The sequence below is a fragment of the Chiroxiphia lanceolata genome, chromosome 1 (genome assembly GCF_009829145.1).
Source record: "Chiroxiphia lanceolata isolate bChiLan1 chromosome 1, bChiLan1.pri, whole genome shotgun sequence".
NCBI classification, from domain to species: domain Eukaryota; kingdom Metazoa; phylum Chordata; class Aves; order Passeriformes; family Pipridae; genus Chiroxiphia; species Chiroxiphia lanceolata.
This window is the reverse complement of record NC_045637.1, coordinates 19,510,505-19,536,671: the sequence shown is the minus strand read 5'-3', so window position 1 is coordinate 19,536,671 and position 26,167 is coordinate 19,510,505. Positions and strand designations below refer to the sequence as shown.

At 40.2% G+C, this 26,167-nt stretch overlaps 1 protein-coding gene and 1 long non-coding RNA gene across 8 annotated transcripts in view; one reads left to right on the top strand and one right to left on the bottom strand.

The window, feature by feature from the left end:
• The window catches only part of OXR1 (oxidation resistance 1), a 226,428-nt gene that overhangs the window by 135,579 nt on the left and 64,682 nt on the right, over positions 1-26,167 (top strand). For 2 of the 7 annotated variants that reach the window (XM_032705058.1, XM_032705035.1), the window contains exon 1: positions 15,109-15,277. The exons of 4 other annotated variants lie outside the window; for them this stretch is intronic. In XM_032705058.1, the coding sequence (XP_032560949.1) occupies positions 15,124-15,277 (154 nt within the window). In that variant the 5' untranslated portion in view covers positions 15,109-15,123. Of the gene's footprint in view, positions 1-15,108; positions 15,278-15,602; positions 15,840-26,167 lie in introns of those variants that run through there. One more of the 7 variants, XM_032705043.1, reaches the window with a different exon arrangement.
• On the bottom strand, positions 1,121-15,242 carry LOC116795395. The gene is made up of 2 exons (XR_004360041.1): positions 14,493-15,242; positions 1,121-3,998 (listed from the first exon to the last, which is right to left on the bottom strand). It is a non-coding gene; the product is annotated as an uncharacterized LOC116795395 (long non-coding RNA).

Genomic DNA, 26,167 nt, shown 5'->3' with positions numbered 1-26,167 from the left:
AGCAAGATTTCCCTATCTGCAATATGCTGTGGCAATATGCCCTTGGAGATCTAATTACCTCTTTCAGAAGACTTGTGTGATTGTGCAAGCTGCACACAATTGTACCTAATTTTTTTCTTTGGGATAATAATGCTGATACTTGAAGAAGGATCTTGCTATAAAAGCAAATGGAAAAGCATTTAAACAGTCAAAACTCTTCTGTGGATATCAGATGTTTACCAGGACAGAATATCACCTGATGCTAGTTTGTTGACTGAGACACCGTTGTCCTGATTCAGACCAGTTTACCATTTGGTCATGGGTACCACCTAGTCATGTTGAAAGCAGATCATTAATTGCTCCTGAAATCCTTGTTTATATCACCACTAGAGGCTTACTCCTCTTAGCTGTTTCATTCAGTAAAAACTTTTCTATGTATGTGCCAAACCACACATCCAGGGCCCTGCAGCACTTAAAAGCTTGTTTTGCAGGCTTAGGTGCAGTCCATGGAGGAGGGGTGGGGAATGTTTATGGTACCAGCAAGTCCTTGTGTCATCCAGCGTGAATAACCCTGGAAAGTGAATGCTACAGCTAGCTCATGCTCCCTTATGTCATCACACCTATTAAAAGTAATATTACATGTTAAGTCTGTTGAGAAATAGTGAAATGTGCTGTCTAAAAGTTCTAATTGACCTCAACGTTTTTGATCACATAAGGAAACACTGCATGCATGAAAACCCATATAAAATGAGACTGTATCTTGTTTTCCACTTGCTAGCTTCAAAATGTGAAGGCAAAACATTAGCCTTTCACAGAAACTACAGAAAGGTCAATACTATGTAGTTTGAAACTTACTGTGCATCTCCTTTGAAAGAATACTGTTTTTCTGTGAGTTACAAAACAAAAGACATCTGCTTCTAAAAGAATTATTGCTTGAAATAAAATATTTAATGTCAGAAATGGTGTTTAGTTTGATATCCTTATGCAGAGTATGCTGAATACAAATTCTGTAGTAAAAGGCCTGGATATCTTATGGTACTGAGGCTAAAAGAATTTTTTAGAGGAGAATACCTTCATTTAAAACTTACTCATTTCATGTAACTTGGAAATGTGCATCATGAAAACAAGTGGTGCACTTACATTAAGTAAAATTAGAGATATATTTATTAAGGCTTCTGACAGTTGAATTTCATAAAAATGGAGAAAATACAATTCCTTTTAAAAAGTGCAAACAAAGTGAAACAGTTGAGTAAAGAAGCATATACAAAACAGAGTAATAATGTAGAATATGCTTAACCCAGAGGACAGGGGAAGCATGGAGGATATAAAGAATGTAAAATATTTTTATGTGGGTGGACATTATGCAACTACTAATTCACACCTTCAATTTCTGTATTCATCTTTGAAGCAAAATCATTTAATCAGAAAGTATTTCATTATCAGGAATCCAGGGCCTCAGTTTGCAGTAATCTGTTTAGATGATTAATTGTTTGGGCCTCTGGTTTGTTTTCTATCTGTGTATTTTACAGAGCTGAGTACAATCTCAATGCCAAATAAATTCAAATTGTCTGTGTCTCTTCACTTTTCCTAAAAGTGTTGAAAACCAAAGTCATAATAATGATGATATTTATGAAAATACTTTACTAATTCTGATCTTTCAGTATCTGATTCCTGCAGTCTCCTGTAGGATGTGCAAGAAGTTGTTCTGTGCTGTCACTCCAGTTACACTACTGAGCTATCAGAAAGATGCTCTAAAAAAAGCAGCCAGCAACTCTCCATGTTATTCCAGACTGTCCCATCAGCAGTAGGCCCCCTAATCTCTTAAATGTAACAGATCTTTCATTCCTGACAATAATTTTGCATGACAGTAAAATATTAATTTGGATTACAAAACAAAACCCCAACAAAACCTAGAATATAATCTCTCTTCCTAAAAGCTCTGAATTCTGAAGATTTTTGAAAACCAAAGAATCCCTTGTCCTATGTCTGCGCACGGAGGAGCAGTTCTGTGAAACTCCTGTGCCAACTATTTGTATTACAGGGTGTGAAGCAGCATCTGCGGAGTCAGGGCATGGTCAGGCTCCTCTCCCTGCCTGCCAGCGAGCTTGGCAGTGCAGCTGTGCTGGCACAGAGCGATATTTGTGTGCAAAACCTAAACCTGCTGTAGGATACACTCCCTGCCCTTTCAGGATCAGCTGGCTTCTCAAGGCAGTCTACAGCCACTGTAATATATCCAGGATGTTTGGCAAAATCTTGTGGTTGTCCTCCAATGCTTTCTTTTTTCCATGTTTGTTTTCCTTTGTAGAGTACAACTTCAGAGCCCTTAAGGCTTCGACATCTGAGAATGTCCTGACAGTCCATTTGGATTCTTTTCCATAAACACTTTATGTCTTCTCTTTAAACGAAGTTATCAACGCTGGCAGTTGGTGAGATTTCCAGTTCTCAATAAGACAACTGTGGTGAAGCCAGACCAACTTGTATTCACTTTAGGAGATTAAAAAGGAGAGAAAAATGAAGGCAAAGTAATAGCTTGTCTCCCTGTCTGCTTCAACATCTGTAGCAATTGAGGTGTCTTGTATCTCTCTGAGGCCCCAGACCTGATCTTCTGAGTTACCTCCATCTATAGAGGTCACCTCCTTCACACTGCAAATGACCCAAGAGAGGCACTTATCGAGGAATTCTCCTGGTTCCAGAGCAAGGGGGACAGGGTGGTGTCATGGCAAATCCTTACATCAGAATGGCTGGGCAGGATGAGGTAAAGGTAATGTTTTACTCATGTCGAGCTTAGTGTCCTATTTCCCACAGTGGCCAGCAGCAACTGGTAATTAGAGAAAGAATACAGAATGAAAGGCACCTTGCTGGTATTTCCTCTGAGCTTTAGGCAGTCTGTGGCATAGGGGTTTCCCAAAACCAGAGTTTGTATCTGCATTCCTGTGCTTAATGGGTCTTGATGGACTTTCTGTGATTTTTTTTCTAATTACTTTCTGAACCATTCATAGTTTTGGCATACACAACATCCTTCGTGGTAATGACTTCTGTGATTCAGTTATGTTGTGTAACAAAATGTTTCCTTTTCTTTAAATCGTCTTAGCAATTTCATTACTACTTCTCTTATCACAAGAAACAGTGAATAATTTTTCTATGATCTGTTTTCTGCTTACCTACATTGTATTCTTTTCTCTGCTTTCCTAGAGAGAAGCAGCTTGACACTTTTGTTGCTCTTCTCAGCACATTTTCTGAGTACATTGCATCTTTTTTTTAGGCAATATGGCCAGCAGTACAATCTATATTCATTAGAAGAATTTGAAAAGTAGTATAACTATATTTTTTCTAATAATTCATATTTATTTTGCACTTTTGATGTCTATTGACTGACATTTTCATATATTTCTTTACGAGATGGTAATAGCTCATTTAGAGATCATCACTATGTATATGAATAAACATAGTTATGCACTCAGAGGAAAACTTGTCTTTACTCTGCATTTATCAACAGTGAATGTCACCTGCCGTTTTGGGTATGTTTTGTATTATGAAACAATTTTTAACTTTTTTCAGCAGATTTGACTTTCCCACATAATTTTGTATCATCAGCAAACTCCATTACCTTTTTACTCCCTCCTTAGCCTAATAATGCTGTAAGTTTGAAAGCACGCATCTCTGTTGGGCTGCACTGAGAATCTTTCTTCCTCTGTTGTGAAATCTGACCTCTTGCTTACTGTACTTTAAAGGATATTAAATGACGAGCCCTCTTGTCTTACAACAGCTTCATTTCCTTCATGAGGGGCTTTGTAAAAAGCTTTATGAAAATATAAGTACACTGCTATCAACTGATTATTCTTATCCATATGCTTATTGACTTCTATATAAAAGCTATAGATTTGCAAACTGAGACTTAAAAACATTTTCTATTTTACTTATCCAGATGTCTTCTAATTCTATTATTACAATTTAATTTCTTCATGAAGTCTTGAGTAACACCAGAAGTCCTTTAATACCACAGAGTCCATCAAAGCTTTCTGTGCAAAAAAAAAAAAAAAAAGGATCTAAGTGGGGATCTAAAATGTCTAAAATGTTGTGGTGGTTTTTTTTTCAGAATTGCTTTAGTGATCCTGTCCTGGTTTCGATGGGACTGAACTCATTTTCTTCTTAGGAGCTGGTACAGCACTGTGTTTTGGATTCAGTAGGAGAACAATTTGATAACACACTGATGTTTTGGTTGTTGCTGAGCAGTGCTTACCCTGAATCAAGGACTTTTCAGTGTCTCGTGCTCTGCCAGTGAGGAGATGCAGAAAAGCTGCAAGGGAGCACAGCCGAGACAGCTGACCCACACTGGCCAAAGGGATATTCCATACAGTAGAACATCATGAACTTCATATAAACTCGGGGAGTTACCTGGAAGGGGGCTGGTCAGTGCTTGGGAACGGGCTGGGCATCAGTGAGCAGGTGGTGAGCAATTGCACTGTGCACCACTTGTCTTTCTTGGGTTTCACATTCCTCCCTCCTTCTGCTTTTAATTACAATTATTAGTAGTAGCATTGTCATTGTCATTATCTGTTACTTTGTTTCAATTATGAAACTGTTCTTATCTCAACCCATGAGTTCTATTTTGTTTTCTTTCATGATTCTCCTCCCCATCCCATTAGTGTTGGGGGGAAGGGAAAGTGAAAGAGGGGATCCTTTCTTTCCTTCTAGTGGCGGGGAGATGGAGCTAGTGCCCCAGGGATAGGATAGACTGTCTCCACCAGTCAATCTCCTCCTCAGTGTCCCTGATACTTTTTAACCTTTCCACCTCCTCTTTTAGTTCTGCCACCAGGCTGAGGAGATCATCCACCTGGTCACACCCCACACAGCTGTCATCTCTACTGCCATCCAATACCAGTGCCAGGCTCTGGCACTCCCTGCAGCCTGAGACCTGGACAGCTGTGTGTTTTCATGGCAGCTCCATTTATGTCTCCACATCCTTTCTGGTGAGTGCAGAGGACATAGCTCCCTGCCAAGGGGTAACCATCACTGAGCTCCTTCCAAGAGTGTGGTGACCACTGACTGAGCTCACCTCTGGAGCTGATGGGTGACCACGCCAGCTGCTGTGTCCCCCTCTGTGTGATGTGCCTCACACTCCCTGAGGGTGGCTTTAGTGTGGATGGGGATGGCCACAGGCATTCCTGGCCTTCCTTGTGCTCAGTCACGACTGCCTCTAAGTCAGAGCTCTACCATTCCCTGCTCAGAATGTCAGGGCACCTCTCTTGGCATTATTTTTGAAGTCTTGCCACTTAAGGAACTTCCCCTGCAATCCCTCAGAGCAATCCTCAACCACAGAGCACATCTGCTGGAGCAGCCTTGGAGTCTTCTTCAGTAATGCTGAGCTATGAGCCATACCCAAAGCAGGCCTTCAACATCAGATTAGTAGGAACTCAATAGGCAAGTTCCATGACTATTCAAATAACTGAATTTTTCCTTTCTATGTAATAAGAAAACAAAGCAAAGCTAGACAATAGTTTTTATCCCTTCTTTTCTCAGCATCACCTTTCCATTCACTGAGGTTTGCTGACCCTACTAAGGTTCATGGCTAAACTAGTACACTATTTCCAACCTGGAAATAGCATAATTCATTACCGTTAGGACCTATAGCTGGAAGAAATAAGCTTTTAACTTCTGAAAAACCCACCAGTCTTATTTCCAAGATGAGAAGCATGTTACTAAGGCTTCACCCTTAACCACTGTCAGTCAAATCCCTACCAATTCCAAGTCTTGATTCTGAGGCACTGGAGTAAAAAACCTTGACAGATAACCATTAATTGGTTAATGGTTAACCATTAAATTAATTAATACCTCTGAAAAAAATTGTATTTCTTTGGAATTTTGTACACAATATATGTACCTAATATTTCATCCTCAGATGAAATACAAGGAAGACAGTGAGACATGCCTTTAGTCATTTCAAATGAAGCCTACAGAAGAGCTCATCTAAACAAATAGAAGGAAATTAATAAGAGGCAAATAGGATCTGCAAAGCCCTGTATGTGCATAGATTCTCAATGGTGCGTACGGCATTGCGGTTAAATGCAGCTGAACACAAGAGAGACAACATATTGCAAATCATTTCAGGGGAAAACTGTGACAGTAATCAAAGACAAGATAGTAAAATGTGGAGAGAGGTGGGAGTTAAGCTATTAAATCTTAGGGGGAAAACTACTGTGTATAGGATACAGTTTCTTAATTCAGAGATAATACAGTAATGGACAGCCTTCAAATGATTTAGCTAGCTTGAAGCAATTTGATTTTTGAGGATAAACTGTAGTAATTATCCCCAAAAGGACAGAGTGAGTAACCATCCACAAGTTTTCTACATGATATTATGGGAGCAAATGAATCAGGCATATGCTTGTGATGTGGTGCTGGTGGGGGAGGGGAGAGACACCAGATGTTCCTTAAGAAGCAAGATTTAACAAGAAAGAAAAAGCAGAACTTCCTCCTAATAAGATCAACATACTCCTTCTGGGTTTTCATTCAAAAGAAAATTTCAGGAATGTCCTGTACAGTTATAGATGGCTCAGGAAAAGGTATGTATAAAATGCTTTCACAAACTTACTTTACTTAAGGGAAATGACCACAAAAAACAGGTAGCAAAGACTGGAACAAAACTGGGTCTTTTTTTAACTAATCCTTAATCCCAGAATGCACTGCCTAAGCAGTAGCAAGTAAAATAGAAAATTAGTAATTCTTATTATAATAAGAAAATTGCATCCAAAAGGATCAGCTGTTGACATTAGCCTTATTCTGGCTCATGATAAATTCTGATGATATTTAGAACCCATTCATGTAAAAAATGTCACTGTACTTCAGATGGCATTCCTACTTAGAGCTGGCATTATGTGTCTGCCTATCAGCTGTCCTTAAGTATTTTCCAGGTTTCTGAGAAGAATAATTTTGTTCAGATGAATTAAAAGGAACCTGTATCTCAGATATCTTCATGTCTAAAGGTTGCAATGAAAACTTATCACCTATAACTAAAAGCCATGATGTTTTCTGAATTGCAAACTGTATCTGGTGCCAATCAAATATAATGAGAGCATGTGACAAGCAGTCAATTATTTCTTTAAACTGATAGAACCTGTTCATTATATAGAGTCACCTTGAGGATTATTAGCATGCTTAACAATAATGATATTAATGTATCTATTAATTTGAAGATTATTAACATTATAACTCCCAAGACAGGACTATGGATTTCTGAAGTATGTGGCTTTTCCTATAAACATGAGGAATATAGCTGGTCACGAGGTGGCAAAATATTGATCACAAAACACTGTTCATGTTAATGATCTGAATCAGTGCTTTCATTTGAAATCTGAGTCATGGTATAATTGCTTAGTCTTCAGAAATTATGTACAACTGGATTAAACTGTAACAACTGTATCCTACCAGAAGGATATTCTATTTTATTATGAACCAATTCAGCAATATTAAAAAGGTCTATTGTGAATTGGAATCTGGCTCTGTTGTTTCTCAGCAAGTATTAGCAACCTCCTTACAGCAATACAGTGCATTAACAACTTGATTAAGCATTTAATGAGTGCTGAGGAAAGAATAGTTACAGTTATAATGGAAAAAGGAAAAAAAAAAGGATTAAGTCAATACTGTTTGCCTATGATTCAAATATCTGATGAATAATCAATTTTCTGAACACCTTTCATAAGCAATTATTTATCATTTGCATAATTTATGCCTCTGTGGAGGATAGGATTAGCTAGTAAATACTATGGAGTCATCAGTTATATTGTCAGTGTTTTCCACAATTGTTTTCAAAACACATGATGAAAGAAAAAAAATGTCAGTGAGTTGATGTCATGAAGACCTACTTTTCAGTGCCTACTGAAAACTGACTCTGTTCAGCAAGTGCTGTACCTGGTGAGCATCCTTAAACTGCCTGGGTGTCTGTATCCACATGAACTTCATACCCCTTGGGGTCCAAATTCAATTTCATTAAACTCCCTGAAAGAACAGAATGTTTTGTTTATAATAAGCCACTGTTGACCAGATAAGTATGAAATGAAGACCTGGAGGTCATTTCATGTTTATTTGATAAGGTAGTCTATATATAGAGCTGTGTAATTGCAGCTGAAACTGAAGTTCTGCTGTAAACATGGGAAGGTCTCCATATGATATGCATTTGTTGTCAAGGCCATATTTGAAAAATTTCATGTGGATATCACTGATAGTCTAACAAATGCTGGCATATTATTGTATGGATCATTTCCACATTTAAACATAAGTATACTTTGTGAAAATAAGAAAAACACAGATTTAGTTTTAGAATATATATTTTTGTAACGCTAATTCTTTCACTGCTTTTTGAAAAAAAACCCCGTAAATAAAAGTTGGATAGTGACTACAATTCTATAACTTCTCAGGGAAGATGGATAACTGCAGGCAACAAAGCTTGTTATTTACCTGAATCTCTGAAAATTCAGACCATATGCAGCTGAAATTTGGTGCTTCCAAAAGTGTCAAAAAATTGTGGCATGTTTTTGAAATCTGATAAAGTTATTTTGCAGGATGAGGTTAAGTGGAGTAAAATACACTCACTTTTTACTCACTTCTATTGGGTTTCATATGCTTAGTATGCATTCTTATAACTATGCTGTGTATGCTAGTAGAGAACATTTGGGAATCAATTAACATTTTTTGTGTATGTGTTTCAGTAATGTTCTAGATTTGACTGTACGTTTTATTTGTATGGTGTTTCTATCTTTACTATCTAATTTAAATTATGGTATGAAGATTTTTGAAATCTGGCTGGAAAAGCAAAAATTGCTTTCTCCTCAGAGATGAAAAGGACTTGTTGGGCTGTCCTAAGTATAAATAGTCTCACTTGGATTAGATTAGATACCAACCTGACAAGATACAAACCTGACAAAACCATAACATTTATGTAACTCCAACCTATATCTGAGGTCAGATGTTGCAGTGGTATCTGACAGGAATTACTTGAAACTTTTTAGATTTGGTAAGACAAAATCACACAGTGAATGTTATAGCACTTAAATATTATGAAATGAAACCTCATAAGCAGTGCTTAGGACTGTGTGTTTTGGTGCTTAGATCTATTGCAGGGTTAAACTGAGATGCCCAAGGTCCAAATGTTCTCCTCAGCCTGGAGAAGACTAACACCTATGTGAGGTACCTCTATTTTATACAGCTTCTAAAGAAATGAAAGATTTCTTGAGTCAGATTTGAAATACTAATTAAGCAGGAGTTTGATTCCATTTTCTACTGAGAAACAGTAGAAACAGCATCTCTCTTAGAAGAGAGATGCTGTTACAGCTTCTTGTCTTTTTCAGTGTTATTTCAAGAACAATCATATACAAAACATAACCTATACTTGAAGTATCCGAGTCCAGAATCATGGACTGCCAAAGTCCCTTCTTGCCCATGTTTATTCTGTCTTGTCCCTTCAGTGTGACATTTTCTGCTGAACAGTGAACAGCATCAATGGTCAAGTGGAGACTGGCCCCCATTTCATTGTAATCTTACAGGGAGCTGGTTAGTAAAATCAGAATTATATCCCTACCTGCTAAAGTCTGAAATTCCAAGTTTACCATTTCTGAGGCTAGTATGCAGATGGGAGTTTCATTCTTGTCATGTGTTTAATCTGAAAAGAGGATGTGGTCTTGTGAAACTCTATGTACAGCCACACCTAGCCCACAGTTCTCTGTGAAGAACCTGTTTTAGACACACCCATTTACGTAGTGTCACCTACTAGTTACCTCTTTTCAACTTCTCCCAAATTTATAGTGCCACCAAATTTCCCTTTGGAATAATTTGAACCTTCTTAGTCACAAAAATAGATTTATGCAACCATTTTTACTTCTAGAACTGTGTACTTCCACATTTCATCCTTCAAGTTAATTTTTTCCTAAGGAAATAGGCCTAAGAATGTGAGAGTTCTGCATGCCTAAGTTTTGGTCCCTCCTTCAGGGACTGCGGGTGCATTCTGCATTGCATTTAATTTTTACTGAAACAGCATTGGAAACAGACTGCAGTCTGTTTTTCTCTGTCATAAGAGTTTACCTTTTACATGAGGAAGGAACAAAAAACAATAAATTCCTGAGTTATTTTACATTACTAAAAATAAGTTTCATTAAAAATTAAGAAAGAGGTTAGGCTTTTATGATGTTCTAATTCAAATTCCTGGTTTTGCCAATCATTATGCGTTTTGCAACCACGTAAATGGTAGGGTCTTGACCAGACGTGGTAATTTAGAATACTTAACAAAGGCATACAGCATCCTCATAACATGACATGAGAGTCAGTGCCTCCAGAACGACTAAGGAAGCTTAAATGGGGCATTTGGTTCAAGTTGTCAAAATTACATACTTGCATATAGGTTGCTTATATACAAAGGAATGCTGACTAATTGCCAAATGACTGACACCAAGACTGTCACCCCAGAAAGCATGTACAAACTTCATTTTTCACAAAATAGAATAGAGATTTTGTGTTACCTGGTATACTTTTGCCTGCAGCTTGGTAGCACTAAAAATCTGGCAAGATGAATTGCAAGAGGCCCATATCCTGTACACCAAGCATGTGAACTGCCCAAGCCCTAAGGAAGTTAAACATCATCTGCTGGTGTTTTGCTGGATTTGCTGTTGCAATTTGTACTTATTTTCCCAAGCAACAAATTTACCACCAAAAAAATTATATCCCTACCACTTGCTGTGGTTTTTTTTTTTTTTTCTCCTTTGAAATTCTTTTATATATAATTATATGTTCAGACCCTGGAAATATTCTTTCCTTATTGTGTCCTTTTCTATTTGACCAAAATGGATCCCTTTTCTCTCTCATCTACACCGCCAGCTCTTTTAGGAGGCAGCTCAATCAGCTCTCTGCCTGCTCTGCTTTGGGATCGAGCTGCACAGGTTGTGCAACAGATTAGCATAATGTGTTACTAAATGTTTCATCATAAATGCAGACATATTGTGTCAGACATTTCTGTAGCTACCGAACTGTCTATAACACTGATATGAAGGCATCTCCACTTGTGCCGCAGTTGCATTATCATTTTGACCTAATGTGCACTGGCACTGAAGACAAAGAGGCTGCCTGAAACTTCCTCCCTTCTCCTCTCCCTTTCCACTGTCTCAGCCATGTCTACTCTTCTGTTGTTTTGCTTGTGTTTCCACAGGTGTTTACAGACAACTCAACCAGATCTGGAGATCTAACTGGGGACAGTTGTAACCCCAAACCAAAATAATGATAATAACGAAAGTTTAGTTACTTTTTACTAAACTAAAATGTACTTCTAAATGGATCATCTTTACTACACGATTCATTCACCTGCCAAATGAATACACTCATAGCGTGGGAATAGAAACAAGCAATTAAGAGCAGGTAGGACCAGCTGCTTCTTTTGGAGGGCAAGTTTTAAGTGATTGAGTTACAGAAATACACTTTTTTGCACTGATACCAGAGGCCAGAAAATAAACCTGGGAGAGATCCTTGTTGCACATTGAGAGATCAAATGTGTTTGAGAGATCAAACACAAATTTATTAGCCCTCCTTAGCAAAATTCTAGTTGTTTCTGAAAATAAAGGCAGAACAATCAAATTTCTGTAAAGGTTTTCAAGATCGGTATAGGTGTAAAAAATTATAAAAATTGTAGAACCCACTTAAATCTGGTTTAGCTTTATAGCAAAAGGGACACACATTGCTTATGGAACTAATGTTCATATTACTCTTACCAATTAAAAAGCTGAAGAATGCTGCAAAGTTTTTCAGATGGAAATATGGGCTACAGTCTTAAGTACCAGGATATCAGATTTTTAAAGGATTAAGTTTGGTCAGTTTTCAGACCAGAGGTCTTTGTCAAAAATATTGCTACAATGGGCGTGGCACAACTAAAGCACAGCATCTTCAAGTTCACAATAGTATTACTGGATGTTTGTGTTGACAATGCCTTCTGAAGAATCATAGAATGGTTTCGGTTGGAAGGGACCTTAAAGACCATCTAGTTCCAACCCCCTGCCATGTGCAGGGGGTTCCACTACACCAGATTGCTCAGAGCCCCATCCAGCCCAGCCTGGAACACTTCCAGGGATGGGGCATCCACAACTTCTCTGTGCAACCAGTTCCAGCACCTGACCATCCTCACAGTAAAGAATTCCTTCCTAATATCTAAACCTACCCTCCTTCAGTTTAAACCTATAAGCCCTTGTCCTGTCACTACAGGCCCTTGTCAAAAGCCCCTCTCCAGCTCTCTTGCAGGTCTCCTTTAGGTACTGGAAGGCTGCTCTAAGGTGTTCTGGAGCCTCCTCTTTCCCAGGCTGTCTTCATAGGAGAGGTGTTCCATCCCTATAATCATCTCTGTGGCCCTCCTATGGTCTGGCTCCAACAGTTCCACGTCTTTCTTATGTTGGGGCCCCCAGAGCTGGATGCAGTACTCCAGATGGGGTGTCCAGGTGGGAGAGCAGAGTAGAGGGGCAGGATCACCTCCCTTGACCTGCTGGTCACACTTCTCTTGATGCAGCCCAGCATACAGTTGACTTTGTGGGCTGCAACCACGCACTGTCAGGTCATATTGAGCTTCTCATCAACCAACCAGCTCCAAAGTCCTTCTCCCCAGTGCTATCTCTGCTCAGCCTGTTTTTGTGCTTGGGATTACCCTGACCTAGGTACAGGACCTCACAATTGGCTCTGTTGAATTTCATGAGGTTTGCATGGACCCACTTCTCAAGGTCCCTCTGGATGGCAAGTAGTATAGCTCTGACTGTATTCTTCAAAATGTAATAACTATGTAATGTTAATAATTGTATTACATCAATGCCTTGAAATTTATCAGTAGACAATGAGTGTCACATATCTTAAAGAGTAATATTACCTTTTCTGAGCACTGATACCTAAATCTGGTTTTTATAATTAAAACAGTTCAACTGAAGAATTTGTTCTTGCTAAGTAAAACATTGTTAAATGAATGCTTTTGAGTATAGACAATGATTTTCAATACTATGAAAATCACATTGCAGTAAAAGGTGATATTTTTATACTTCAGTTAGACTATTTGTGAGAAAAACAGATGAAAGCAGCTAGTTATCAAAACATTTATCTTGAATACTTTATCAAAATGCTGTCTGAATCTGTAGCCTCTATCACTGCAGTATAATGAATAAATGCTGCCTCAAGTTGCAGCAGGGGAGGTTTAGTTTTGTTATTATGAAAAATTTCTTTCATCAAAAGTGTTGTCAAGCCTTGGAACAGGCTCCCAGTGAAGCGCTGCAGTCACCATCCCGGTAGAGGATTTAAAAGGCGTGTGGATGTGGCACTTAGGGACATGGTTTAGTGGTGGACTTGGCAGTGATGGGTTAACAGTGATGATCTTAAGGGTGTTTTCTAACCTTAACAATTCTATGATTTTATAAATATGACCTTGGAAGAGAAAAAAAACAAACAGAACTACTTCAAACCACAGAGAAAATACATGCAATCAATACAATAACAGAGGTGCATATGTGGCTGCGGTACTGGTGGCCAATCCACCTTGAAGTTTCAAAAATGCTGATCACCACAGTTGTAAACTCATTCCTTGTGCAAAGATGTAGTAGATTTTGCCTAAAATAGAATCAACAGGGCAAAAGACTAACCATAACTTCTTCATGGCAGAAACACTGTAATGAAATGAAAACTAATTACAGTGTTTAGGGCAAGACAGATCTCGTAGGCAGAATAGTTTACATGCTAAACATCTAGTGGTGCTTAGACCCTGCAGTGATTTTGCAGTTCCTGATTTAATCCTTAGTCATGGAACAGACAGATTACACATCCATTTCTACTGGCAGGTCTTGTGAGCAGGGAAGAGAGGTAATTCTGCTGAAAATTTCTTGTTCTGTTTCAGGGAAAAGATTTTATTTGTAAAAAAGTCTTGAACATAATTATCTCCTGAGTAGGAACTGATTTAAGTAGTAGAAAGGTTGATTTGAGTGTACTGTTTATATCAAGTAACCCTCAGAATTCAGCACTCCAAAATGCTGACGTTAAACTCTGATTTAATTGAGCAGCTGCTACAAGTGAATAGGAGTTGAAATAGCTCAGCACTTTGTTCCTCTGTTCTGCATGTACACAATAGATTTGGCTCAACAAAAGCATTTTTTATTAAACAATGCCTTCTTTTGCAGCTAGATGTAGCATATAATGGCACCATACTCACATTAGTATATAATCACATCAGCTTACAGTTCTGCCTTCTCAAGGTCTATGTCACAGGTATAAATATTATTATATGGCTGTTCTTTCAGCCTCAATACGTGCAGAACGCACATCGTAAGGTAGATCATCATCAGATTCAGTGCCTTAGGTATTTCTTTTTCTGTTAAAATATTTTGGATCATGTTCCAGCTGTTTTTATTACTTCAAATGTTAAAACATTCCAAGGATTGTGGGGACAAAGAATTCGAGGGTACAAATGAACACCACAAATCAAACGTCTTTCTCAAAAAGAAAGAAAAATTGTATACCTGGTAAGTTCTGCTGGAAGACTAAAGTAACCTAGTCAGCTCAAAGGTTGAGTCTGGTATCAGTGTTGGCAAACACTCAAAGGAGGGCACGGGGACATGGCTGGCTGGCACAGCAAGGACGGTGGCATCCAGGATAGCAGGGGCACTCTGAAAGGGAAGGGTCAAAAGAAGAGCAGCAAAACCACACAGTGTCACAGCTAATCCTGTTTTACAGTCCAGTGGAAAAACATCTTCAAATCCACGGCTGACTCAAGATTTAAAAGTAAGAAGATCGACTTGATTCTTGATTTTCATGCTTGGGAACGCTGAGACAGGAAAGCTGGAAGTTCATAGAGAGCTTTGCAGCACACGGTTTTAAAGCAGTGAGCTTCCAGGAAACATAAACAACTCCGCGAACCGTGGATAAGTCCATCGAGATGCACAGGCGGCCTGAGGCCAGAGGGAAGCGATGTCCCGAGTGTCCCGATGACGGAGCGCTGGGCAGCCCCGCGCCCCCCGGCCCTGCCCGGCCCCGCCCGGCGGTGCCGCGGCCCCTTTAAAAGGGGGCGTGGCCGCCCGAAGTTTGCCGAAGTTGCGCGCGGGCCGCGCGGTGCCCGCCCGGCCATGGCGCCCCCGGGGCCGTAGCGCCGCCATGGACTCGCTCACCGCCCTCACCGGCAAGGGCGGCCGCCTGCTCCGCGGCACCGCCAGCCGCCTCTGGGGCGCCGTACCCGGCGGCCTCCGCCACGGCCGCTGCCAGGACGGCCGGAGCCGCGGGGAGCCGGGCCCCGCCAAGCCGCAGCCAGGTACCGGCAGGGAAGGGGCTGGAGGCGGGGAAGGGACTGGACGCGCAGGGGGCGGTGGGCGGGCGGGGTCTCCCCGGGCGGCGGGCTCGGCTCCTCGCCCCGTCTGACCCTCCCTGCAGGGGAGCGAGAGCGAACGGGAGCAGGAGGGGGAGAGGGTCCCAGCCGAACCGACCGCGGGTGCTGCTCCGCTCCCGGGAAGGCTCGGAGGGAGGGGGCGGCGGGGGAAGGGCCGCCCGTGTGCCGGGCACTGCCGGGGCTGGGGCTGCGCCGGGGCGATTGCACCGCGGGGACGGGTCTAACAGCAACAACCGACCGAACGTCTTCCTGATTTCACTGGCAGAACTTCTACACTTACTTTCGTTCGCTTCCCTCTCCTGGTACCTTCACCGACGACAGTGAAGGAGAGCGCGGGGAGCGCAAACTTCTTGGTTGAGATCTCTTCTGTGTACGAGGTGGTTTCTGCCTCTCTGGTGCTCCTGATGAACAGGCAGTAGTCCTTTGAAAGTAGGCTCAGTGATGCTAAGGGCAGAAGTAGTACCTCTGCCTCTCAGTGGCCGAACAGGTCAGTCAGGAGACAGTAAGTGACTCCTTGTCCTGTCCCTGGAAGTAAAAGGGCTGCTGTTATCACCCCTTTCTTGATAATGTCGTTGGGCTGTAGGTATGGATACTGTAACTTACTCATCTGAAGTGAGCACTCACATGGGCAAGAAATACCCTGAAAACTGGAGGGGTGGTCAGCAAATGCACACACACTGTTTCTGCAGAAGAGGAGCAGGCGGTAAGGACTCTGGAGAGGTGATTCGGGATTACAAACAAGCCATGACATAACTAGTAAAAACAGCATGATCTAATGACTGCTTCGAAAGAAAAAGGCATATGAAGTTAAGTTTGTTAAAGTGCTTTGTGATAAAAGGAGCAGTGTACAGTGAATAGTAAATATTTTCCTCTTTTTTTTTTTTCTGTTACGAGAAGCTCTGTGCTAAGTGGATGAGTGTATGGTTGTTATAGTCTGTAGGTAAGGTTGAAGTGATGTCTCTACTGAAATGTAATATTAAAGTCAATTAAATTTCTTTGTTACGGTAGTTTATTTTAGAAGAGTAAAATAGTTGGTTTTCATCAAGAGGAACAAGGTCAGTGTATGAGGCAAGGCAGTAGGAATGCCTGTGCAGCCTGTCAGATGTAGATGGTGTCTGCTTGTGTGCACACTTCTTGCACAGAAAGGATAATAGGTAACCAGCTATATTTATAGTGCCACTCTTTATTTGTTTCATGTCCCTCTCCCCTGAGACATACAAGGAGAGAAAGAGACGGTAACTTGTTTTTCAGTAGTTAAATGAAATACCTTGAATAAGGCCTCTGCAAACTGTTAAAAGCTTGTTGACAAAGATTACTTAAAGTCTTTTGCAGAACCAAAATGACAGTGATGTGCTTTAGCATCCTCTGGTCTTTTAATCAGTTACAAGGCCTTGTGTTCAGCTGTTAGTATAAAGCATCTCCTGTGATACATGTGATTTCTTAGAGGGAAAAGCTCTCTGAGTGTTTGTCCCCCTCTTCTGGGGCAAAGGATTAACTTAGACTGCATTGTAATGTTTTGGGTCTTTTTTTTTTTCCTCTAGCTGACCAAAAAAGGTATTTTCTCAGATGCTTTCATAATGTACTACTTAAAATTTGTGTTAATGAAAAGTGACTGCAGTTCTGGAAAACAGGGTGTGTTTCTCTGTGTATGGAATTTAACATGCCTTTTTGACAGAACTATACTTGGAGTTTTTCCTCACCTAGGCAAAGCATGCTGTGCAAGGCAATTAGACCATGGCTCTCCCATGCTATTTTCTTTATGGAGTTTCTGTCAGTTACAGAAGAAACAAATTCTTGTGACTGTAGAATTCTTCTGGCAAGCATTTTGCTGGCTTTCACAAACCACCTGTGCCCTGGTAATGAGTGCTGTGGAAGCTGTAACAATGATTACAATGCTTCAGTTGAAATCCAACCTCTGTTTTAATTAGAGATGGGTCCCCTGGCATTAGCTGAAGACTTATTGGCAAATTCTAACTACTCCAAATGCTCAGTCTCTTTATACAGTGTTCTGAATCCAGACCTACCTATTACTCTAGTTTTTTTTCCCTGCTTAGGACTCTGTGTTCATTTCCTTTACATGGACTATGCATTATTTCTTAAAAGAATAGGTCTTCATAAATGCTTTAAAATCATGTTTCCACTTTTCTGAAACAAAAACCAACCTTTTTATTCTTATTTTTAATTTAACTTCTACAATAAAGTATCTCAATTTTATTAATGTAATATTAGTAATTTTACCTTTACTGTTTTCATGCTTGTCTCTCTGAACAGTTGAACAGCTGCTCTGTTACATTTCCAAGTTCAGGGAGGCAAGTCTGTTCAAATGCTGTGCCTTAACTCATTTCTTTGGATACACACAGAACAGTTTATAGTATTTCTTAGAAGAGAGAAAGGAGTCACTGGGAGACTGAGTAGTGCCATTGGAAGCTGTAAACCTGTTTAACCAGTTTACATTGTTTGTGTCCCAGTCAAGTCAGTGAAAAAACTTTAGAAAGGTATTTTTTCTTTTAATGATTGTGATAGAGGATAAAAATGCAAAGAGAACCAGAAATTTTGGAGAATGCATCTGGCTTTAGTAAAGGTACTACCAATATCAGAGTGTGAAGTTTATTTTTTTTAAAAGGTCTGTGAACTATGATACAAAACCTCTAAATATAGTCTATTGATAATTTATAGGAAGAGCTAGTATGTAAGTATGTATTCAAGGCATGGATTTACCTAGAAACTTTAGCTAGAAGAGTGTAACTTTCTTGTTTATTGGTAGATACTGTAGGTGTTAGTGTTCTGATTTTGCATGTGTTTTTGTTTTAACATGCAACTCCAGGCTTTAGGGAATGTGTGATTAAGGATTATCTTTACTGCGGAATTAGCTTGAATGTTCAGTTTAATTAGAGCCTCATCTATAGAAACCTCTTACTTAAATGAGCCGACAGCACATCTCATAGTTCAGTCTGCTGTTTGCTTTGTCTGCTGTGTAAGGAGGATGTGACCAGGAGAAGGGGACGTGGTTTTACTTCATTCCTGTGGCTCTGCTGAGGCTATATGTTGAGTGTACTCTTTGGTTCAGTGTACCACTGTTAGAGAAAGCTGCTGAGGAACTGTAGAGGGTCCAACCGGGATGTTTAGGGGCACAGGGCATATGACCTGGGAGGAGGGATTGAGGGACCTGGGCTTTAGCCATGCAGAGGAAACCAAGGCAACCTAGAGGCAATCTAATTATGACATGCATCTATCTAAAGGGGGGTGCACTCAGTAGTAAGAAATCAAGAAGCGGCAATGGCCATGAGTTTTAGCTTGGGAGATTCAAATTAGACTACAGAAAAAACTTTGCAAAGAGTTGTCCATTACTGGGATAGGTTACAGTTTTAAGCTGACCTGATTTGATGTTGGCAATAATTCTGCTTCAAACTGGAGGCTGGAGTAAATATACTTAAGAGGTTTCTTCCAGATAAAACTTTGAATCTGTGAGGATATACTTTCATGCCAGGAGTCTTGTGCTTCTTCCCTCCTAGTCATTTTCACCTCACTTCTGTCTGTGGTCACTTAATGGAGAGAGAAGATACACTGCACAGGAAGTCTTGACTTTCTGCAGTATGTGTCTCATTAAGTACAGAAGTTAAAAATCAGTGATTCAGAACTCCTTATTCAAATATTCCTCTGAACCAGTCTGTCAGCAAAGTTTTTCTAGCCACCTCCTATTAAACTGTTGTTGTTGTTTTTCTCCCTCAGGTTCAACTTGACTATTCAGTTCTGAACCATGTGGCCTGTGGGTTTATTTACATTTCTTTCTTACCACCTTTGAGTCTTGATTGGTAGGATTACCATACGCACTATATCCAGTGAGCTGTGTGGCTTGTCAGTCCTCTGTACTGTGGTCAAGGTGGCAGCAGTGCATTAGAAAAAAAAATGGGCAGAGCCAAGTTAAAATACATCTTTCAAGCCCTGCTGTAAAAGTTAGTGTCTTTCTTTCTAAAAATCTGTCTTAGAAAAGAGCAAACGTAAGAATAAGGTAGGTTATTTCCTCACTTCATCTTTATTCAGTACTTCACTTTTAAGAAATTAACAGGTGTATGAAAAAGTATGAGAGAGGATTCAAACTGGGGAGACACACTTCTGCAAGTTTTCTTGTACACACTGTTCCAGAGGAAGCACATGTGAAATGTACCAACACCCTTTATAAAGACATTAATGCTTCGCTTTCGTGTCTGAAAATACTTCAGTTTGTACAGGCATAAGAAGCAAATGTGATCTTGGAATGTATCAGGCTGGTGACTCAGTCATCTTGTGATATGTAAATGTATGCACAGTCTCTTCTTCAGACTTATGTGCTACTAGTATATAGGATTTTTGGACTATTCCCTTGGTGTGTGTGATGATAAATGATCTTTTCATGTTCTGCTTTGTGCTATTACATCTCATTTTGCTTTTTTTTCTCTAAGCCTTGGGGCTGCAGAATTTGTTGTGTCCTTTTGCCCAACCTTTGCTGTTGATTGTCCTTTTGAGTCAGTCTGCTGATATGCAATTGAACTGTGTTAAAAACTAGTCCATTGGGATCTCATTAATATACCCCTCCATACTCCTAGTTTCTATTTCTCTCTCCCCTTTACTGAATTTTTTACATATTTCACAACTCTTAATCCATTTTTTACTGTTCAGCAGGGTTGTGATGTATTGGATGTTTTACCGACATTAGTTTATAAACTAATCTAGCAGATGACTGAAACAAATATAGTCTAATGGATTTTTTTTATTCATACTCTGGTATCTTTTGACTGTATTACATTTTTGTTTTAATGTGTCATGTTGTATTTTTATTTTAATTTTCTGGTTAATTTCCATTTCTAACATTCAAATAGTTTAGAAGGTCATGTTTTATTGAGAACTTGCATGCTTATGGCAGCATTTCAAGTCACTACATGTATTAATAATAATTTTCTGTTAATCAGTAAGCAACACACCCTACTGTGTTATATGTGTAAATCTCCCTCTGTTTTGATTTAGTGGTGGCATCATTTATCTGTATTGCCTGCCAGAAAAATGTGGGAGGAATCATAGTTAGAGAACTCAAATTGTAAGTAAGGTTGTTTAGTCCCACTTAACATAGGGAAGATGATGACTTCAGGCTAGGTTTTTGAGTGCTTTATTTAACTGGACTGTGGAACTGTCCAAGGATGGAAACTGCACAACTGCTCTGGGCAACTAATTTTTTTTTTTTACCTTCTTCCCAGTCAGAAGCTCTCCTGTTTGTCCATTATGTCTGTTGTCTTTTGTTCTCCCACTGTGTTACTGAAGAGCCTGACTCTGTCATCTTGACACCTATGGGGAAACTATCTAGAAGGTACAGGATGATTGCTGTTCCAGTCCTTCAAAATCACGTCTGCTTCAGGCTGGAGAGGCTCTGTTCTTTTGGCCTGTTCTCACAGCCCCTGGCTACCTTAGTGGCCCTTCACTGAAATAGTTTTTGTTTATCTATGCCTTTCTTATACTGAGCGGGGTGGGGGGAGAGCAGGACAGTGACACTAGAGCCAGTATTTCAAAAGCAGTCAGTCTGAATGCCAAGTTAAGGATAATAGTTGCTTCTCTCCAGTGCTCTGTCTGCTGGCCACAGTTAACACAGCTGAGAATGCTGTTATTCCTCCTTTTTTCCAGGGCATGCTGCTGGCTCCTGTCCAGCTTCTACCTACCAAGACCCTTGGGTTTTTATACAAGTTTTTACAAGTTTTTTACAAGTTTTCATTAATAGATACATTTGGTCTGCAGAGAGTTCGTACAGTACGTGGAGATTGCAGTTAGGTAGTTTCTCATGTATTAAAGTATATACATGTATTTCAGATGGACCAGGAAAGGAAGCTTACTGTTAATTAACACATAACTGTGGCGTAATCTGAAAATGTGATAAAGCATTTCTGTTTACTTTTAAATGTGAAGTGTCATGCATGAGCTGCTTTGTCTCCTAGCCATTTGGAGAAGTGGCCTGTCTTAAGTTTACTTCTATTCAGTTGTTTTCCATCCTGAAATGATGCATTAAGTTATTTCTGCCTATGTGCTATGCAGCTGGCTGAATAGAAGAAAAGAGGGGCATGTGTTGGGGGCATCACAAAATGAACTTGAATATGTGCTGTATCTATGTTGCAGGAAAAAGTTGTTCTGATATTTGAAGTGCTGAGGCAATGGTAGCAAGGTCCTGGATGCATTTAACTTGAAGGTTTGATTGAGAAAAATGAGAACAGAAGCATCATGTGGAGAGCAATGATAAGGATCAAGAATTTTGAGAGCATGACTTGCTTGAAAAGACTGAATTACAGAATACGTAGCAGTTGCTTAGCAAGAGGAGACTGAAGGAGGCGTTGTTTATGACACTGCCTTGGTCTGGAAACCTACCATTTTGGCTAGAAAACTGTAGGCTTCAAGCATCTTGTAGGTTACTATTAGGGCCTCTTGTTTCTGGTTCCTAAGACATGGGAAGATAACTGAAAATCATCATCATGGCCAGGCTTTGTGAATGAAGATGTGGGAAAGGCTCTATCCACATTTATTACAAGCACGCTGGTAGCTAATAAGGCCAATACAAGATAGACATGTCCGATTGCAAAAGGCACAGCAGAAAGACTCCTTGTGTGTTCTTCAAGACATGATTCTTTCTGTGTTGTCTTTTCTCCTCGAGGGTGATCCTGCGTGCATTCTCAAAGGAGACAACAGCGTTATAGATGGTGTGTCTCCAGACCTCCCGATTGGAGGCCAGAGTAGACCAGTTATGATGATCAATGTGGCCAAGGCTGAGATGTTGTTTCAGGAAGTCCTTGTGTCTTTTCTTCGGGACTTCTCTCTTGCGGCAGCCAGTGGCAAGTTCACCATAAAGCAAGATCTTAGGAAGGCGGTGGTCCTTCAGCCTTGAGACGTGCCCTGCCCAACGCAGCTGTGTTCTCAGCAACATGGCCTCAATACTTGTCACTGCTTCTTGTTCTAGAACAGACATATTAGTCACATAATCTGACCAGTGGATGTTTAGGATTGTGCGGAGACAGCGTTGATGGAAGCATTCTAGGAGACGCAGGTGGTGGCGGTAGATGACCCATGATTCAGATCCATATAAAATAGTAGACAGCACAATGGCTCTGTAAACACTTGTACTCTGTACTTTGTACTTTTCTTCAGGTGTTTATTACAGCGTACTCTTTTATGGAATTTTCCAAAGGCACTATATGCCTTTGCTAACCTGTTGTCTATCTCTCCATCAATCTTACCATCCGAGGAGATGAGGCTACCTAGGTAATTAAAATGTTGGACTGATTTGAGCTCTGATTGGCCAATGGTGATATGGGGGTGATGGAAGACTTCCTGAGGTGCTGCTTGATAGAGAACTTCAGTCTTTAAGCTGACTTCCAGCCCAAAGGGCTCAGCAGTGTCTGCAAAGCAGGATGTTAAACGCTGCAGAGCTGCTTCTGTGTGGGCAACAAGGGCGGCGTCATCAGCATAAAGCAGCTCCCGGACAAGATGGTTTAAGGTCTTGGTGTGGGCCTTCAGTCGCCTTAGGTTGAGTAGGCTTCCATCAGTACGATATCGAATGTAGATACCGTCCTGGTCATTGAGGTCTGTAGTGGCCCTTTGGAGCATCATGCTGATAAAGACTGTGAATAGGGTAGGAGCGAGAACGCAGCCTTGTTTCACACCATTCATTATTAGAAAGGGGTCAGAAAGTGCATTGCCATATCTGACTTGGCCGTGCTGATCCTCATGGAGTGAGATGATCATTTTGAGGAACTTGGGGGGACATCCTAAATGTTCCAAAATCTGCCATAGACCTTTTCTGCTCACAGTATCGAAAGCCTCGGTGAGATCAACAAAGGTTACATAAAGACCTTTGTTCTGTTCCCTACAACTCTCTTGCAGTCGTCTGAGAACAAATACCATGTCTGTGGTGCTCCTCTTGGCTCTGAAACCACATTGACTTTCAGGTAGACTTCCTTCTGCTATAGCAGGTATTAGTCTGTTCAAGAGTATTCTTGCCAGGATTTTGCCAACAATGGAGACCAGAGTAATACCACAGTAATTTGAGCAGTCTGATTTAATTCCTTTCTTCTTATACAAAGTGATGATGACTGCATCTCGAAGGTCTGATGGTAGTTTGCTTAGTTCGCAACAGCGCACCACAAACTCGTGAAATTTAGCGTGGAGTGCTTGGTCCCCATGTTTCCAGGTTTCAGGTGGAATTCCATCAACCCCAGCTGCCTTGCCGATTTTCACCTGCTGTATGGCCTTAAGAGTTTCTCCCAAAGTGGGGGCAATATTTAATTCATTCTTTACTGGTTGTTGTGTAGTGGACTGAATTGGTGAGTCTTGGACTACACGACTGGTACTGAAAAGAGTCTGAAAGTGTTCAGACCATCGATTCAGAATGGAGGTTTTATCTGTCAGAAGTGTTTGACCATCAACGCTGAGTAGAGGGCTTTGGACATGGTATGTAGGCCTGTATGCTGTTTTCAAGGCCTCATGGAATCCTCTGTGATCACCCGTATCTGCGCATAATTGAGTTTTTTTCAGCTAGATTGATCCACCACTTGTTCTGGGTGTCATGGAGTTTCTGTTGGAGCTTGCTGCATGCAAGACGAAAGGCTGCTCTTCTTACATGACAGGAAGGCAGCGCAAGGTGTGCTTGATGAGCAGTTCTCTTCTGCAGCAATTCCTGGATCTCTTGATTGTTTTCATCAAACCAGTCCTTGTTCTTCTTGAAGGAGAACCCTAAGGATTCTTCAGAGGACTGCTGGATGCTGTTTTTAATATGGAACCAGAGTGTTTCAGGAGAGGGATCTATAGAATGATTTTCGAGCCTAGTTTGAAGATTTGCCTGGAATCTGTCTCTCATTGGCTGATTGGAGATTGTTAACTTGGAGTCTCCTCCTTGGGATACTGCCCCTTTTTGGTTTGAATTTAAGACTGAAGTTAAGTTTAGTTTACAGTGCACAAGTAACTGAAAATAATATTCCTGTAATTAGCATAAGCGTATCTAACTGCGAAACGGGGAGAGGGGTTAATGAGACAGTTGCTGACTGTGAGGTAGTCCCTGCTGTTAGGAGCATCAGGTCACCAGGTCTTATGGAATATAAAGATTTCCTCCTTTAATCTCTTTTGTTTCTTTATGAATAGATTAAAATGATCTAATTGTTATTGAGCAGAACTAATCTAATAAAGATGTAATATCTGTACTTCCCCTGTTTTATCAATTAGCAAGATGTTCCATGTACTGCTAAATAACAATGTATTTGAGAATATTTCAAAGACTATTTTCTTACTTTCTCATGATTCATTACTCCATATGTGCTGCATTAAGATCCTGTGAAAAACTGTGTTCTAGACAAGAATTTTACAGAGTTGCTGCCTCTTCCTTTGTTTTAAACACTGTAACTCTGATGCATAAATGTGCAGTTTTTGTTAGGAGGTGTGTATATGTGGATAAATAATATTTTTCTTATCTTCTTGACCCTAATAAGCTAACTTATTAGTTTTAAACAGTTTACAATAATCATTGACTTCCTTGCTTTTTCTCAGAGAATACTTGTTTGGTTTATTAATTTGTTCATTTGCAAAAAGTGACTGTTGTAATTTGTTGTGGTGTTTCTCAGCTGCTGATATTCTATTCACTTCAATGTAAGTTATTTGAGATTTAAGCTTACCTTGCAGAAAAATAGTAGGGTAAAGGAAAATGAGTACATTTTGCTCTGTGCAGAGCTTGAAGATCCTCCTAAGCAGTTCTTAGCCTGTATCCTAGTTCTCTTTACCAGCTCTTAGTGCCAGAAGTCCAAAGGATGTGCTAGAAGCATCAGCAAACAACAAATCAAAGGCCAACAATTCAACTCAGATGGCATACTAAGAAATGAGAAACATCAATCTCATCATAACAATTTGAGCTAGCAGTGCAACAAGAATCTTTTCACCTGACCAAAATTCAGTGACACAGGGTCACATAGAGGCAATAGTAGAATCTCTCCTATAAATGTTAAATTTTAACTTCAGTTGTCTTCAATTTTCAGTTGAATAATGCCACTGATTATTGCATATCTTAAGGACAAAGCTGCATCACTGGAAACTGCATGTTCTTAAACCATAATGTTCATAACCCTATTTTATATAAATATGTTGGAACAATAAGTCCTTCTCTCTGTTTATGTTGATGATCATATGTAATCGTTCTTATGCTACAGTCTTAATCCTGAGTTTCTGTGCCACGCATTCAGACTAAATATTGGTCTGGTGTCCTTTTGAACACTACCTTCTGTATCTTTCTAGTTCTAGTCTCTGAAATCCTAGGCAGTTGAAATATTTTCTTGTCATTTGTGGATTTGACATTCACTTTATCACTTCAGTGTTTCAAGCTGTTGTGGAGACTCAGTCCTGTTTAAGGTAGTTAAGAATTAAAGCATCAACCCTGATGTTGCTAAAAGGGTGGGTCTTGTTTCTGTCTAAAACAGCACAGCTAAGAGCTCTGATAACCTGGCACTATAGATCCTCTTGCTAAACAAGTTATTCTTGACTCTTGAGTTTGTGCATAGTGTGGTCAGTGGTAGCAGGTCTTTCTTCTACCTGTGGTCTGAGAACATCGGCCTTCAGTAGTCTCACTGGCTTGCTACTGGCAGATGAAGTAAGGATTGAGTGTAACCTAACAAGATGATCTCCTGTGCAAGAGAGTTATCAGGAAAATAGGTAACATGAAAGAACAAGACTGATTCTTGTTGGTGCTGAGGACTTTGCAGACTGCTGCATTCTATGCTGGTAGTTGTTTCTACTTTCATGTGCTTCCTAGAATACTGGGGGCACTGG